General features: G+C 41.2%; 1 protein-coding gene across 2 annotated transcripts in view; it reads left to right on the top strand.

The window, feature by feature from the left end:
• cntn3a.1 (contactin 3a, tandem duplicate 1) overlaps positions 1-15702 on the top strand; it is an 81043-nt gene that overhangs the window by 55277 nt on the left and 10064 nt on the right. For both annotated transcript variants that reach the window (XM_084014846.1, XM_084014845.1), the window contains exons 11-13: positions 3000-3150; positions 10009-10136; positions 12468-12643. In XM_084014846.1, the coding sequence (XP_083870972.1) occupies positions 3000-3150; positions 10009-10136; positions 12468-12643 (455 nt within the window). The remainder of the gene's footprint in view (positions 1-2999; positions 3151-10008; positions 10137-12467; positions 12644-15702) is intronic.

Here is a 15702-nt window from a genome sequence, read left to right on the forward strand (position 1 = left end):
GCATTGTTGATCCCTCTCAAGATGCTCACTGGAGTTGTTCTCATGCAGTGTCTTAAATCACTGTTAGATGCCACGCGTCAGCCTGATGGGGGCGCTATAATTAAAGGTTGTCATATGAGACTTTCACACCCACAGTCATATTAGCAGAATAACAACCAAAATCATTATCCAAACCCTTTTTCTCAGTTTGCACACAAAAAAAAAGGCTGTGTAGTACAGCTGAAGGTCAAATTCAAGCCGAGCACATAAAAAACAAAGTTTGTTTCCCAGTTTTGCTTCCGCGTTGAGCAGACTAAGGGAAAAGTGTTGGTGTGTACAGTTCTTTTGCCAACAGTTTGCCCAAAAGTGCACCCGAGTTCTGCACTCATAATCAAGTTTGCTGGGGGAGCAATGAGTGCTGTGTGCCCCGAGATCAGCAGGCGGTCAGAGCAACACTTTACACACAGTTTAATGTGGTATTGTTCAAGTGAATAAAATAGCCTGCTTGTCCCAGTGCTGTTGTGCTGGTTTTATGGGCGTGTGTGTGTTTGTGTGCATGTGTGTGTGTGTGTGTGTGTGTGTGTGTGTGTGTGTGTGTGTGTGGGTATGTGTGTGTGTGTGTGTGTGTGTGCTGTTGACGTTTGATCTATCATTTTATTTTCTAATTTGATCTCGACTGGAGACATTTAATGCCAGCTGGCTGTTTTGACTGTGATGGAAGGAAACTGTTTATTCACTCATTGTTTCTAATAATCATTCAATTTCACTTCACATTATAATTTGCTGTAAACTATTGATTTATAGGATTTTGATAACATCTCGTTCTAATTTAACACTATTGTTGTCACACTACATATTTCTAGAACGGCAGCTCAAAATCTTGGGTCTCGGTGAAATTCCCATATTTCGCATATTGCTAACTAGAAGCAATGTAATTATGGAAGATTAACTTCATGTAACATTTTAGATAACTCACAGGGGAAGTTATATTCAAAAGCAAATGTCACCACTGTTTGTTTGTCTTAGTTTATTTGATATCACAGTAGCATCCCCAGGAGTCCTTTAAAAAAATAAAATTTAATTGAAAAAGGAAAGAAATACATTCACAAATAAATCCACCAATAGCACAAAACATTCACAAGGTAAACATATTAAGTCGTGGTGTGAGAACAACATGATTTACAGTAATATATTGCAATTATACTGAAAAGTTCTGTGTTGATCGTTTATTTTAGATCTTTCAGGCTTGACAACAGGTATAACAAGAAATGCCAAGATACCTGAGCTTAACTATCTAATCAAGGAGAGTTGGGTGGAAACTTAATTTCCTTGGCAACTGGCTTTGAGGTGTTTCATGCGACCCGGTAAATGTATATCCCAGAATAAGCACTTCCAGCACTTTGCTGTGGTGGTTTGACATAATGGCATGTACTAGAAGTCTGTCAAAGCCTCCCCAGAATCCTGACACAGCAGCTTTTCATGGTTGGGTTTAGAAATATGCATAACTCTGATTGGCAGCTGGACACAAAGTCACTGTACATGCAGGCAGGCTTGAAGCTGCAGAAGTCACGGAGCCTCTGAGCAGGTTTTTAATAACTCTAGGTGTAAAACTGACCATATATTATGAGAAATGACTGGATAAAGAATGATGTGACCATATTAATGATTACTGCACTCGGGCTGCAAGTAACAATCATTTCAATTATTGATTAATGTGCCGATTTTTGTCGAGATTAATCAATTAATTGTCCAGTCCATGAAATAACAGAAAATAGTGAAAAATAAACTTCCCCTTTTCTCAAAATCGAAACAACTTCTTTTGCAACTAATAATTAACTATTACAAATGGTGGGAAAAAGGCCCATTACAAATTGTCAGAGACCAAGGTGACACAACAGCAGAAGTCCCAAATCCAAAGTACAATTTTCAAAACAAACAAAAGCAATAGTTACTCAAGAGGCCTGATCTACTGACTGTTTGACCTGATATCATATCATGAAATGTGAAAATTCTTGTTAATTGTTTTGTCTATTGACTAATAAACTAATCTGCTAGACTTTGATACCTTTAGTATTGCCATTATTCACATTGTTCCTTAGCTATTCTAACTTTCATCCCTTTCTATACCACCATTGTTATATCTCAGCTCTCTTAATCATAATTACAAAACATGACTCAAAAAGAATAGCTGGTTATTCTGATACACAGACGGCCCCCCTACAAACTAGACCATGTGTTTGAATGTTGCAGTGCCTTGCTTCATTCATTTAATATACATGAGGGTGAGCAGATTTTATTGAAACCCCCGCTCCTCCAACTATTTAAGGCTTTCAGATACGAGTTCATATAAATTCCACCCATGTGTTAATGAGACGCGAGGCGAGTATGACAAATGTCTGCTGTGTTGTTAGAGGAAAACGCCGGCATTTCACACTGTCAAAAAATAATTGCGAGACGCGGCGCGCGCGCGGCTCCGAGTGTACGGCGTGTGTCGCTGCGTGTGCACACGCACCTGCGTGCGTTGGCAGGTGCTCAGCCGTGTCACTGGCGCCAGGCTGTGTGTTCACTTTGAAGAGCTTTCTGCTGACTCGGCGCGCATACAAAACAGCTCCCGACGACGGCGCCTTAGTAATTAAGGCCTAAAAGAGCAGCAACAAAGCCTCCGTCTTGTTTTACATTCTCTCCTTTTTGCTTGGAAGCCCCACGGCTTAATTCTTAATGCAAAACGTCCACCTAAGGAAAATTCATAGGGGGGGGGCGGGGGGTTTCATCTAACTGTCTTCTTAAAAATGATGTAGCGTTATTTGTGTATGTGTGCAACCGAGTGTGTACGTGTGCAGAAAGAAAAGAAGCGACCTGCCTGATGGATGGAGTGACCTGCATGTTTTGAGGATATTCCTCCAGTCTAATTTCCCTCCATCCTCTTTGCTCCTCTGTCTCCTCCTACAGTAAATCAAACCTCCGCTCTGCTTTCTCTTTGTCTTCTTCTTCCTCGCAATACTTCCATTCTTTTCTTTCAGCCATCGCTCCAGATTTCTCCCAGAACCCGTTGAAGGGCCAAACCCTGGCCCGACAGGGTGGCGACGTCCTGATCGAATGCAAGCCCAGGATGTCCCCTCGGGGTGTGATCTCTTGGAGGAAGGGGAAGGAGGCCCTGCGAGAGAGCCACAGGTACCCGGTTTCTTTCCGCAATCGGTTAGGTTGTCTGCTTTACTTGCAGAATTCTATTTCATCGATCGTTGTTTCATTTTTCCCCCTACTCTGTATTCATGGTGACAAACTGAAAAGAACAGAACCACAGTGTGACACAATGCAATTTGAATTGCGTAACACGTTTCCAGCACTCCACCACTTTTCCACCCTTGTCATCCGCGTTCCTTCCTTTCAACTCCATTGTCCTTTTCTTTCACCGGCCGTGCTCAGAGACGGTTTCTGCGCTGTTTACTTGAGGTAATTGGCCGTTCCTGGGCAGCGGCGCTCGGATCGATTCACTGATCCATCAGCTCATTAGCAGCGTGTGAGGCCTGGAGGGTCATTAGAGCACAAGGCAGATGATTCGGGCTACCGTTGAGACGAGGAAGAGGCAGGTGAAATCCCCAAAAGGACTGATCAATGGCTAGCCGCTGAACAACATACATTCTCGTGTAATAGCGGTCGTGACACCGGGGGAACCAGTCGAACACCTTGCTTTATTAGAAATCAGGTTAAGTGGCAATCAATGCCTCTGTTTCTTGAAGAGGAGGAGGAAAGGGAAAAACAAATGTTAATGAGACGAGGAGAACCAATTCCTCCCTGAAGATACTGTGTTGGTCGAGGCAGCAGCAGGATGCAAAGTTGGCGATTGATCAGTTCGTAGTGTTTTCTTCTCACATGGCAGCGATCAGGGAGCGATGCAGTGATGGTGGACTGCAGCTTCAAACAGCACGGCCTTCATATCTGTGGCCATTGCTGGAAGCGAATTGGACGTATGTTCTCTCGGTTTCAAATGCACAGTCAACTGCACAAACAGCCAATTACAGGAAATAGACCGTACGTCTCCATTTCCCCAAATGTCACCATTTGATGATATTTGCACTGTTGCAGTTCTCACAAGCTCACAACATCCAAGGAGATTAAATTGGAGGTAGCCATAACGCCCTGATGTGCTGTGGCACTTTTTCGTTGTTCCCCCGTCAGGACCACGTTTTTTTGTGCACTGCAAAAACAGCCCTTCTAGAAAGAAGTAAAATATTCTCATATTCAATCAAATTATCTTGTATCAAGCAAAAAAATCTGCCAATGGGGTAAGCTTTTTTTGCTTGACAAGCAATTCTTAAAATAAGCCCAAATTTCTTAGCTCCGAAAGACTAAAATGAGACTTTAAACTAGACAGAAAATCTTAAACTAATCCAAATTCTTCTAAAACAAGCAATGAAAAAAACACTAATTCAAGATTAAATTACTCAAAATTAGAATTTAAGTCTCTTTACTAATTTAAGAAATTACACCTTAATCTGGGATTGATAATGAGCATAAAAGTAGTTAAAATAAGACATAATTTCTTAAAACAGCATAACAAATATAAAAGTGATGTCTTAAATCAAGATACCACAACTTTCTCAGTTTTTTTTTTTTTTTTTATGGCTGGAGTACCATGCAAGCCTTTTTTATTTTTATTATGAGAGAGACAGTGTGGAAAGGGGAGATAGAGGGGGAAGACATGCACGAAGGAGATTGCCAGGCCGGGAGACGAACCACTGATCTCCGCGTCGAGGCTGAGCCTCCGTACATGGGGCGGCTGCCTTATCCACTGCGCCACCGGCTGAGCCTCCGTACATGGGGCGGCTGCCTCATCCACTGCGCCACCGACCGCCCCAGTTAATTTTTTTATTAACTTTGCAATACAATTGCTCAATTCAACATCCAAAAAAAAAGGGCACTTCTGCATTCCAGATCCATCATAATCAAACAGATTGAAAAGCCAGTTTTGATTTGAACCTCACTATCAAAATAATAATACATCAGTTATTGTAGCAGCATAGCAACTAAACATCATGTTGCAGCTGGTTTGCAGCATAATATCCCATATGGTTTTCAATCTCACCAAGCAACTGTCCTGTAATGAAAATGAAAATATTAATAATAAAAACTTTTGTCCTTGTTTCATGGCATTCTTGAATTGAGATGTTGTGCAAATGGTCTTACTCTTAAAATAAGGCAAATAATCTTGGTGCCCCGCTGGGTTTGATCATAAAACATTTTTATACTCTTTTTCTGGTTCATTCTAGCTCAAAATTAGCTGGAATATCTTATCAAGAAAAAGTAAGGCATACTTTCTTAAAATGAGATATTTGTTCTAATGCAAAACTTGCTTGACAAGATTAATATTCTTTTTGGACAAAAAATAAGACTTATTTTCTTGATACAAGGTTTTTTTTACTTTCTTGAAATTCCATTTTTGCAGTGTGTGTAAAGCGTTAACTTTCACGCGTGCTCCCATAATCTCTCATTGCATAAAAGACATCCTCCCAAATCACTCGATGATGCGTTTCCACTTAGCGTTTGATAACATCTTCATGTGGAGCAGGAATGTAGCAGCGTGAGGCAAAGCGTACCTGCCGGCACACGTAGTGGGGGTCCAGATTTCTCATTTGATAGGGGATTAATTGTTCACTTGGCTCAGCATCTTTTCCACACCCGACCTCTGGGATATTCATCGCCGCCACAGTGGGAGTGCAGTAACTTTTAGTTATGTCTCACCTCCTCCCTGTCAGAAAGTATGTTTGTGAAACCGAAGGTGGCATCTAATTGTTGGTACAGATGCCAGGCCGAGGCACATCGCTTACAGGAGAGAGGTGTTATTATTTGTATTATTATTATTGGAGGCGAACTGCTGCAAACGGCCCCTAAATGCCAGACCCAGCTCTCCGATTTGTCGTCCTCCTAAGCATTGAGAAGAAAACGCATTCATATGTGCAATATCAATCGCGCTCATAAAGGTGAGAGTTCTCATTTGATATTAAACGTTACAGCCTTACCCTGAAGTGGGTGAGCTGCATACGAGATGTTAGATTTTGACACCATTGCAGCATCTCTCACAAACCGATTCCCTTGTCTCCGACCCGTTAGCATCTACTTCCCTCCGCGTGGAAATGGGGCCGCTACCAATGCTATTAAAGCGATGGCACAACACTAATCCATCCCACTGGCTCGACTAAAATACCCATAATTCCTTCTAATCTTCCAGGGATAATGTTTTCAATGATAGGGAGAACAAATCAACTAAGAACAAGGCAGGATCTGATTAGTTAATGAAATCATGTCGCGGTGAAACCTATATCAGCTCATAACCCCGGCATGTATAACAAGATAGCCCTTTAACAGCGCTGCTGTGCACTTAAGCAGGGAGGTATGAGGTTAACGACGAAGTGCTTACCCTAATTAAATTTCACTGCTGACCGATGCCAGAATCTGTAAAATGGATATAGGAAAAAGCTCTCTGGAATATTACCTTTAGATTGAACCACTGTGTTTAAGATGGTTAAGAAGAAAAAAAAACAGTTCCTGGTAATATACTGAGTTAATCATGCAATCCCTCTTAAGTGGCTAAAGTAAGGTTTTCATTTACAGCCTCTTAGTAGTTTTTGTTACACCACAGAGAGGCAGAGCAGGCTTTTAGATTCCAGCCAGTAGCTCACTTTAACACCGGCCAATAAGGTTGAGGTAAAGTGCTTGTTTACTATGTCAGTGTAATGTACCCCACAAATCCCCCCCAATACCTTAATTGCGACCTTTGTGAGAAAAAGGGGACAAAGTGAAGGCACTCCAGAGCGATAACGCTCCCCACGTCTTTATCTTGCACCGTCCCCCCTTCTCAGCGTTGGTGTGGAGGAAGCCTGACATAGGCTGCTGCACAGTTTAATGGCGAGTCTTATCCCTGCGACATCTCATATCCATAAGTCTTTGTTATAGCCCATTACAAAGGAAGGCCCTCAGTTAAGTCGGGAGAATATACCCAAGGCTCTACGGGGGAATGGCCGCTGCAGAAGAGGCTAATGTAGTTTAATTCTTCCAGCCTTTAAGGCGATGCAGGTCATTTTTGATCATTTTGGGAGAAAGGCTGCCTTCAAGGGACTTCTTTCAGAAAAGGAGCATTCGACTCCTGCTTTCAAACCAGTTGTGTTTGCAACACTGGCTCAAGCCCATTACACTGTGTGCAGTTTAGAAGACAAGATGGGAGCTTCTGGTGAGGATTTATCAAGTAGGTCATTATTTTCTTTGGTGTCCCATGTGGTCGGGATTTTGCTGTACACATTTCTCCCAGAAGCATTTTCCCATTTTTTTGTTTTTTTCTTTGACAAATTACACTTAAATCCAAAATATCCTCCCTTTGTCTTTTAAACTGTAGCATCAGAAGTCCAACAACCGTCTCTCATCATGACATATTAAAGTGTCCGTACATGAGCATTGATGGTTATTGCTAGTAATGTCTTTCATAACACTGGGCCAAAATAATTATTAGCTCAACAAGCAAGCTGTCTTGGGGAATGTATTCTGAACAGTGTGGTGGTTTATTGATCCCTCCAGGGAGTTTGTGTCGATGCCTGGCCCCCTCTGGGGAGATCAGAGCTGATGGAGGCTCAGCGTTGCTTCAGGACATCTCGGCAGAGCAAATTCCCGACATGAGTGTGACGACTGAGAGACGAGCTCTGTAACAGCCACGCTGTTCTGCCTCTATTCTTCTTTACATTCTCTGGAGATACACAATGATGATCAGTGAGGGCGATTGACCCTTTATCGACTTTGTTATTTTCTCAAGTCTGCTGTCAGAGCACTAAACTTTAGTTCTGTACTTCAGTTATTATATTTCCTTTTTTACGTCAGCAGGTTTAGAGATGTTTAGAGAAAATCTGCTTTGGCTTATATAATCACCCCAGCTGTCTGGAGAGTTTGCACATTTCTATCATTACAGAACCATTTAATTGTGCTTGCTAATCAAATCAGCAAGAGACCACAAGAAGTCAATGAGATGGGAGGGAGGAGCTTATTCATGCTTGTCTAATTCCTCTATTGCTTTCGCCAAAATAAAAGGTTTTCAACAAATCAAGGACAATATTGTCTTTGTTAGCGTTAGGACCTTTCTTCTGTATGTCACAACCCATTTCAGGATGACAGACAAGCCACATTAACACCTCAGCTAGATTTAGTAGACTCTTCAGAGAAAATACAGCTAGATGATGCACAGCTCGCTGCTGCCACTTCCTCGCCAAGACAAGCATATTTAATCAGTATTGAATTCAGATTGTTTACCTTGAAAAACAAGATAAGGGGAAAGCAGTGATTACTGCATCCACAGCGTGATAGAAGCGCCGGGAGAATGCGAGTCAGGAGGAGAACGCAGGAAGGAAGCGGAAATTTAAAGGGATGGATGCGATAGATTACCTCTAGTAATTATAGAGATCAAAAGAGAGAGAGAACAAGGAAAATGTGTTTTCTGTGCTTTGAAAACAGGAAAGACAAAAGGATCAAATGTGAGCAGTAGGCATTGGAAATAAATATTTATATATTATTGATATCTGATCTTTTTTGACGAAATAAGGGTTTGAAATAAATGGTTGTGTCGCATGAATAAATCCTTTTTATCTCATAAGGGAGCGCTCTGTGCAGCATGTGGCCAGTTGCTCACTAAAGCGAGGGTTTGGCATTACAGTAAATTGAATGCATCAAATCATTTATTTAACTTTTTGTGCCTCAATAGTCTGACCCTGCCATTCATTCTGTGTGGATCTCACCGAACAAGTTTCGCATCAATGGTTTCCCTTCTTTTATCCTTTATCCGCGACTCTGTTGAAACTGCACTAAAAAGGGAAAAAATTAATGTCATATATTTTTCCTAGGTCGTTCTTTGTGCCCATGCTTTCTGTACACGCTGTAATCAAGGCCTCGCTGGTAGGCTTTTAAGGACTCACTCCCCTTCAAACGCTCAACAGGGGCCATTAACGTTTCTAAAGTTTGGCTTTTCAACTAGCAGTACTTAAAAAGTAGTTTGTGACTTTTTTAAATGTGAAATATGAACGAGTGAGTGAAATGAGAAAATTAAGCCCATTTAATTGTTGCTGTGAGATGAAATAGTAATTATCAGATGAAATCTAAACATAAGATAAGTCTGCAACATAAACACATCGGCTGGCAGCATGCACTTTATTTAAGCAACGTCTGGTTGTCAGCTTTCATATTTGGCTTTATGTCACTCAAGCACTTTGTTGGCTGGCGAAGCAGGACTCTCTCTGTCTCTCTCTCTCTCTCTCTCTCTCTCTCTCTCTCTCTCTGTCTCTCTCTCTCGGAGGAAATCAGCCCAGCTTGACTGATGACACCCACAGATGAAATAAGAGTCCCTAGAGGGTCTACTTTTGGATGTTTTTAGGGCGAGGTGTCTCAACCATCATGTAGAATGCAGGAGTGCTGGATACACACTATAATGGAGACTACCTTTACACATAAAAACAGCATTTGTGACAACCAGTCATTCCAAGTTAACATGCCAATTGTATGGAAATCTCCCTATTAAATTTAAGTGCATTTATGTCTGCTGAACACTTATGCGCTTATATACGGTATGAATAAATCTCCAACATTCAGGATTGAGAATCCCCCTTGACATCCCCTTGAACTCAAAATGAGACTTTCCTCCCATAAATCCCGCTCTCATCTTATCAACGACGAGTGCTGAGAAATCAAATTGTAACTCTTCACACTGAGTTTTTTTAAAAAAAAATGTTATGTCATGCTAAAGCACGGGGAGCCAATTAAAATTCTCTGGGATAAACTCCAGGCTAAAGTCCGAATGCTTTAGGACACCGGACGTGCTCATTTAGAATAGATTTCTATGTTTTATGAGTCTATGAAGTGACAGACACTCAAGCTTCCTCTATTAACACCACATTGGTGCACTGGCAGTTGGCTTAATGGTGATATATTTATATATATATATATATATATATATATATATATATATATATATATATATATATATACTCTTTTTACCCGCAGAGTTACTGTGTTGGATAATGGCAGCCTACGGATCTCCAATGTCAGTAAAATGGACGCTGGAATCTACACTTGCGTGGCCAGAAACCAGTTTGGAGTAGCGAGCAGTGCTGGCAGCCTTTTGGTGAAAGGTAAGCTATTATTTTCTTGACTTCAGTCCAGATTGGTCGACAGTAAATGTCAGCTAGATGTTGCTTGATTATTGTTTGTTACCCCCAACAGCTATCTCCTTAGAAAAAATTGCTTCCACGCTGCAAAAAAGAAAAAAACAATCACTTCATACCGAACAGTACAATTACATAAACATTAACAGCTCGTCTGCTTTCTGTCACGTATTTTTTTTTTAGCAAAGGCAGTTGTTACGTGTTTCAAACCTTTTTACATAATTCGTTTGAGCAGCGGGTGTTATTATCGAGCCCTTGTTGACCACCTCATTTACGGCTGTCAGTATTTTTGGAAGTGCACAGAACAAATTATGTGGCAGTCGGCACAAGAGCTGTGACCCGCAATCAACCGGTGGCGCATTTAAAATGAACACTGACCCTCGCTGCACTCCTGATGAACAACAAATGAAGCAGTGCCGCTGTAAAGACTACCTTCTTGTTACCTGACAGATATACAGTCCAATTAGTTGATTGGCTGCAGGAAGCCAAACGTGAAGCTCATTGCATTCATGGGCCTTTATGTTTAATTCATACCTTCTTTTCTTTTTTCTTTTTTGCACGGCGGTTCGTAGCCGTGCTCGGGTTGTTTAAGATTTCAATCCATTTAAATCGCACACTTCTGCAGTACAATGGATTTTCTAGGTCTTTCTAAAGAGCCGAGTCAACAACAGCGCTCTATTAAAATGCCTTTTGGTGATTCCTCTTCCCAGGTTTTTTGAATTGTAAATTGGTTTGTATAAAAGCGCAATTTTGCTTTCTTCCATGTGAAGATGCATTACTGTACATTTACCATAATGTTGGACGGTGTACTGTTTATTCATGTGTGTGTGTATTGATTATTCTGGTCAGAGGTGGAAGGCAAATTATACATTTATTCAAATACTGTACTCAAACTCAAATTCAAGACACTGAAGATTTTAAAAACAGAAAAGGTATCTCCTAAAATATTACTCACTGTGAGTTTAATCTAGTCACCTACATTGTATAATCATGTTATAATGCAGAAAGGAAACTTATTTGACAATAAGTATACATGCCTTTAATCAACTAAAGATAATTAAAATGATTGATTTCTGCAAAAGATGATCTTTTCAATTCCTTGATGGACCGTCGATGTAACATCTTGTTTTGTTAAACATTTCAAAACCACTTATGATAAAACAGAGAAAAGCAGGACATTCTCAATACAATTTGACAATTTGATTTGACAAGAAATGTTTTGATATCTGTGCTCGTTAATGGAAAAGTAAATTGCCAATCAACCAAATTATTAAATTAAATTAGCAAAATTATTGATGACAATATTTAATCACAAATCAATTCAATTTCGTACTTTTTACAATTTAATTATAAATCCATTTGTGATATATTTTAAATAGTCGGCCATACCAACACTTCCCAGCCATCCCCTATGCTAATATAAATTGAAAAATTAAAATCCGGCATGTATCTATACAATAAAACAGCTCTTTATGGCTGTTTGAAGTATATTGTCGTTCCGTAGCGTTACAGAATGAGAACTGCCACGCATGGCATCCACTGAAGGGAGGGAGCCAATTTGTGATTTACCTCCCAGTCATAAAAGGAAATGAGCGTGACAGCTTAGCAATCGGAGGCAGAAAAAGTTTTGCCCTTCTCGTTGTGCATCTGGTGCCAAACTTCCCCGTCAGACTCACCTGGAATGCACCGCCATGACCGGTCGCTTCTCCTCAGGGGGCGCGAGATAAACAAGCTTGCTTGTTTTGACAGAGCCGAATATAGACCTTTACTCCCTCTGACATGCTGCATCGGCTTGCCTGTCCATTAGTTGCTTATGACATGCATGCATAATTCACAGTGCACCTATGGGCTTCTCCGCTATACTGTCGAATGAGACATCCGGCCGTGACAGAGCAAAGATTATGTTGATGCACACCGCGCTGAGGATGAAATGGGATGTCTTTTTGTCTCGGCACCAAACAGCCAAATTACAGACTTGGATATGACCGGTCGTAATGGTGGAGTTGTTCCCCTTTTGTTTGTTGAGTGTGACTCTATTCAGCGATTTATCAGACTCATGCTCTGATTTATGAAACTCAAAGAAAGGGATGCAATATACGCTCGCCGGCAGACGGAAAAAGTCATTTCTCTTGTTTATTTAACACCCAGGACAGGGTTTGACAAAGGGCAGGATGTGTTTTTGCAATTATTTCTGAATGTTCAGGGAGCAGAGAGAAGTAGAAAACAAGCTAGCTGAGGGAAGTGTATTAGGATGCATACAGCAGGTATATCCACTCTGATAACACGCCCTCTTTACAGAGCCAACAGCAATCACCAGTCCAGCGGGTCATCTGGACGTGACCGTGGGCGAGAGCATCGTGCTGCCCTGCCAGGTGGCTCACGACCCCACGCTGGACCTCAAGTTCACCTGGTTCTTCAACGAGCAGCTCATCCACTTCGGAAGCCACTGGGCGTATTTTGAGAAAGTTGGCGGGGTAAGTGCAAGGAACGATGCCTTCGGGTGCTCCGTGCGTCCGTCTTCAAGGGAAGACATGAAGGAAATATGCTGATTACCTTTAATTCGTTATGCCGGAACTACAACGTGTATTTGAAGCACCAGACTCTTGTGTTGGCCAAGTAACATTTCACAACAACAACATACTTCTATACGCTCTTGACAATCTGTTCCCACTTAAATGTGGTGACTGTGCTTATGAGTTTACCACTTAAAGTGGAGCTGGATTGGCATTTCAGGAGTGTGTAGAATCCGTACTGTGACATACTTCTGAGGGAACCAGGGAGGCAGCCGGGACTTTCTGTTCGATGGGATTTGATTTGATCGCTCGGAAGATTATATCGTGACCTTCTCAAAACGTATGTAGTTGCAGATTGGTTGATGGATGGATGTATTGATACAATAGAAACGGGTTGATATTAGCTGATAGCACACATCACATTGTGTTGTCCAGGAAGGGAAAGACATTGGATTTTTATATACAATTTGAAGAAATAGAATTGTTATTGTTATTGTTGTTGTTGTTAATAATATATAATACATTTTATTTAAAGGTGCCTTTCTTGGCACTCAAGGGCGGATGCGAAAAGGTTAAAAGGCTTAAGTAACGCCATATAGTAGATATAAAGTATATATAGACTAGTGAAACTCTTTACAATACTTTATAAAAACGTCACTCTCCACGTACCCACTTTCTATTATTGATTAAAATACAGCCTCATCTCTTGGTTACGACTAAAAAAAGACTGTGGTTTCCTCAAACCTGTTCAGTATTTTTGGCCATGATGAGTCTGATAGTGGCTGAAAGACTGAAAGGTGCTGTGAACACACCAAGCTTCGTGGCTGCTCATTTAACTGTGAGGAAACCTTTTTGACATTTTTCACAAGTGGCTCCTGCATCAACAGTATAGCCTCTGATGGTGTCACGGAGCCTGTACTTCAGCACCTGCGTGACCCCCAGTGGACAAAAGGAACAGCAGTGCATGTTTACAGAAAATTCTCATACTTTGCATCATTGAACCTTTAATCGTGCCGGTTCTGGCCCTCAGGCCATATGTTTGACACCCCGGGTTAAAAGGGACTCGTAAGGTGATCATCTATTGTAACTCCATTGAAACTATTATTAACACATTTACGTCTCATTCCACTACAGCTGGATGTCATCGTAAGCTTTTAAGGGCCAAAGTATTGAATGCTCGTTGATGATGAATCACACGGATGAGACGAACAAGAGGGCTCCATGTTTGCCTGTTGCGCTTGTTAATAACACCTCGTTCATTGACTGAGGAAGCAACCAAGCAATTCATTATGCAACGCGCAGCCATGCAATACATTTGATCATCAAACACCAAATATATTTTCTCATTTAATTAGAAAAGGCAATCATGAGGTCTGTGCGTGTTTATCACCTTGGTTTTTTGGTTTTGTTGCCTTTTTTTGTTTCGTTTTTAATCCGACACGATAATAACAACAAGAGCTGCATAAATGCATGAAGCTCTGCCGCCATTTACACCTTTGACTTCTCCACACCAGCAAGTCGACATGTTGTGGTTGGGAAAGTAATAGTGAATGGTCATATTATTTCAACTTTTTGTAAGAAGCACAACCTTGTTCAGATATTATGGTTTTGGTGCAGACTATGATGTGCTTGTCACTATTGTTAGTCTGCTAGGAGATTAAAGCTTGTAACATATAATAGCAGTGAGTCCTTGGCTTATATGTAAGGTTCAGGCATTATCAGTGTAGCTACTGTAATATCTAAGTCCTGCTCTCTCTTTGTGGTATTTCTAAATGTTCAGATATCTGTTAGTAATAAGATCTGATCTTAGATCCAGAGAACTGAAGAATATATATTTTAAGTAGCTAAATGAGGGCTGCACGGTGGTGTAGTGGGTAGCACTCTCGCCTCACAGCAAGAGGGTCCTGGGTTCGATCCCCGGGTCGGCCCGGGTTCCTTCTGTGTGGAGTTTGCATGTTCTCCCCGTGTAAGCGTGGGTTCTCTCCGGGTTCTCCGGCTTCCTCCCACAGTCCAAAGACATGCAGGATGGGGATAGGTTAATTGATGACTCTAAATTGCCCGTAGGTGTGAATGTGAGCGTGAATGGTTGTTTGTCTCTACATGTCGGCCCTGCGATAGACTGGCGTCCTGTCCAGGGTGTACCCTGCCTTCGCCCAATGACAGCTGGGATCGGCTCCAGCCCCCCCGCGACCCTCAATACAGGATAAGCGGTAGAAAATGGATGGATGGAAGTAGCTAAATGAGTCGTCATAATACCCAAAGGTTGTAATATTATACCCTGATTAAGAAATGGAAACAGATTTGACCCAATTATATAGTATGGGCTAATGTTATTATCAATTTTACTAGTGAATTAATGACAGTAGTAATGGATAAAACCCCTGTTATGACATCATTTAAGTCTGCTGGTAGAAAAAAGACAAGTGTTGAACAAAATAAAAAGGGTGTGATATATGAACAGCAACATCTTGTTTATAGTATTTTGCAGCTCCAAAAAAAACAGCTCCTTGGAAGTTGTCGGCCTTCCTGGCTCTGCCAGAGCTGCTGTCCCGCTGTTGCAAGCGCTGTGATTGATAAAATGATGGGACTCATGCTGTCCGTCCTGACAAAATGTGCATTTCAGAAACTGACATACTTTCCAACAGAAATAACATGCGGACTACTTTCCTTTAAATATATCAAGGGAGGCAAAAGGGTGAAGTGAAATGCAGTCAATTTGTGTAATTATTTGTGTAACCCAGCACCCCATAAATCACATCAAGTCAGCCTTTACATAAAGCAATTGCTCTGCCTTGTAGATACAGATGCAACCTATAATGCAATTTGCCTTTAAATGTTACGTCTAAATGTCCCGCGACACGACGACTGTATTTTATTGGACGTCTTACACCTGATTTAATAAGCAAGCCATAACGTTCTTTTTTACATGCTGTATAAATGATTTGCCAAAGTGGAGGATACATGACCCGTTCCATCCCCGGTGATTTTAGTGATGGCAGGGAGTTTCAAAGAGTGAATTT

The sequence above is a fragment of the Eutrigla gurnardus genome, assembly GCF_963514095.1.
Source record: "Eutrigla gurnardus genome assembly, chromosome: 8".
NCBI lineage: Eukaryota > Metazoa > Chordata > Actinopteri > Perciformes > Triglidae > Eutrigla > Eutrigla gurnardus.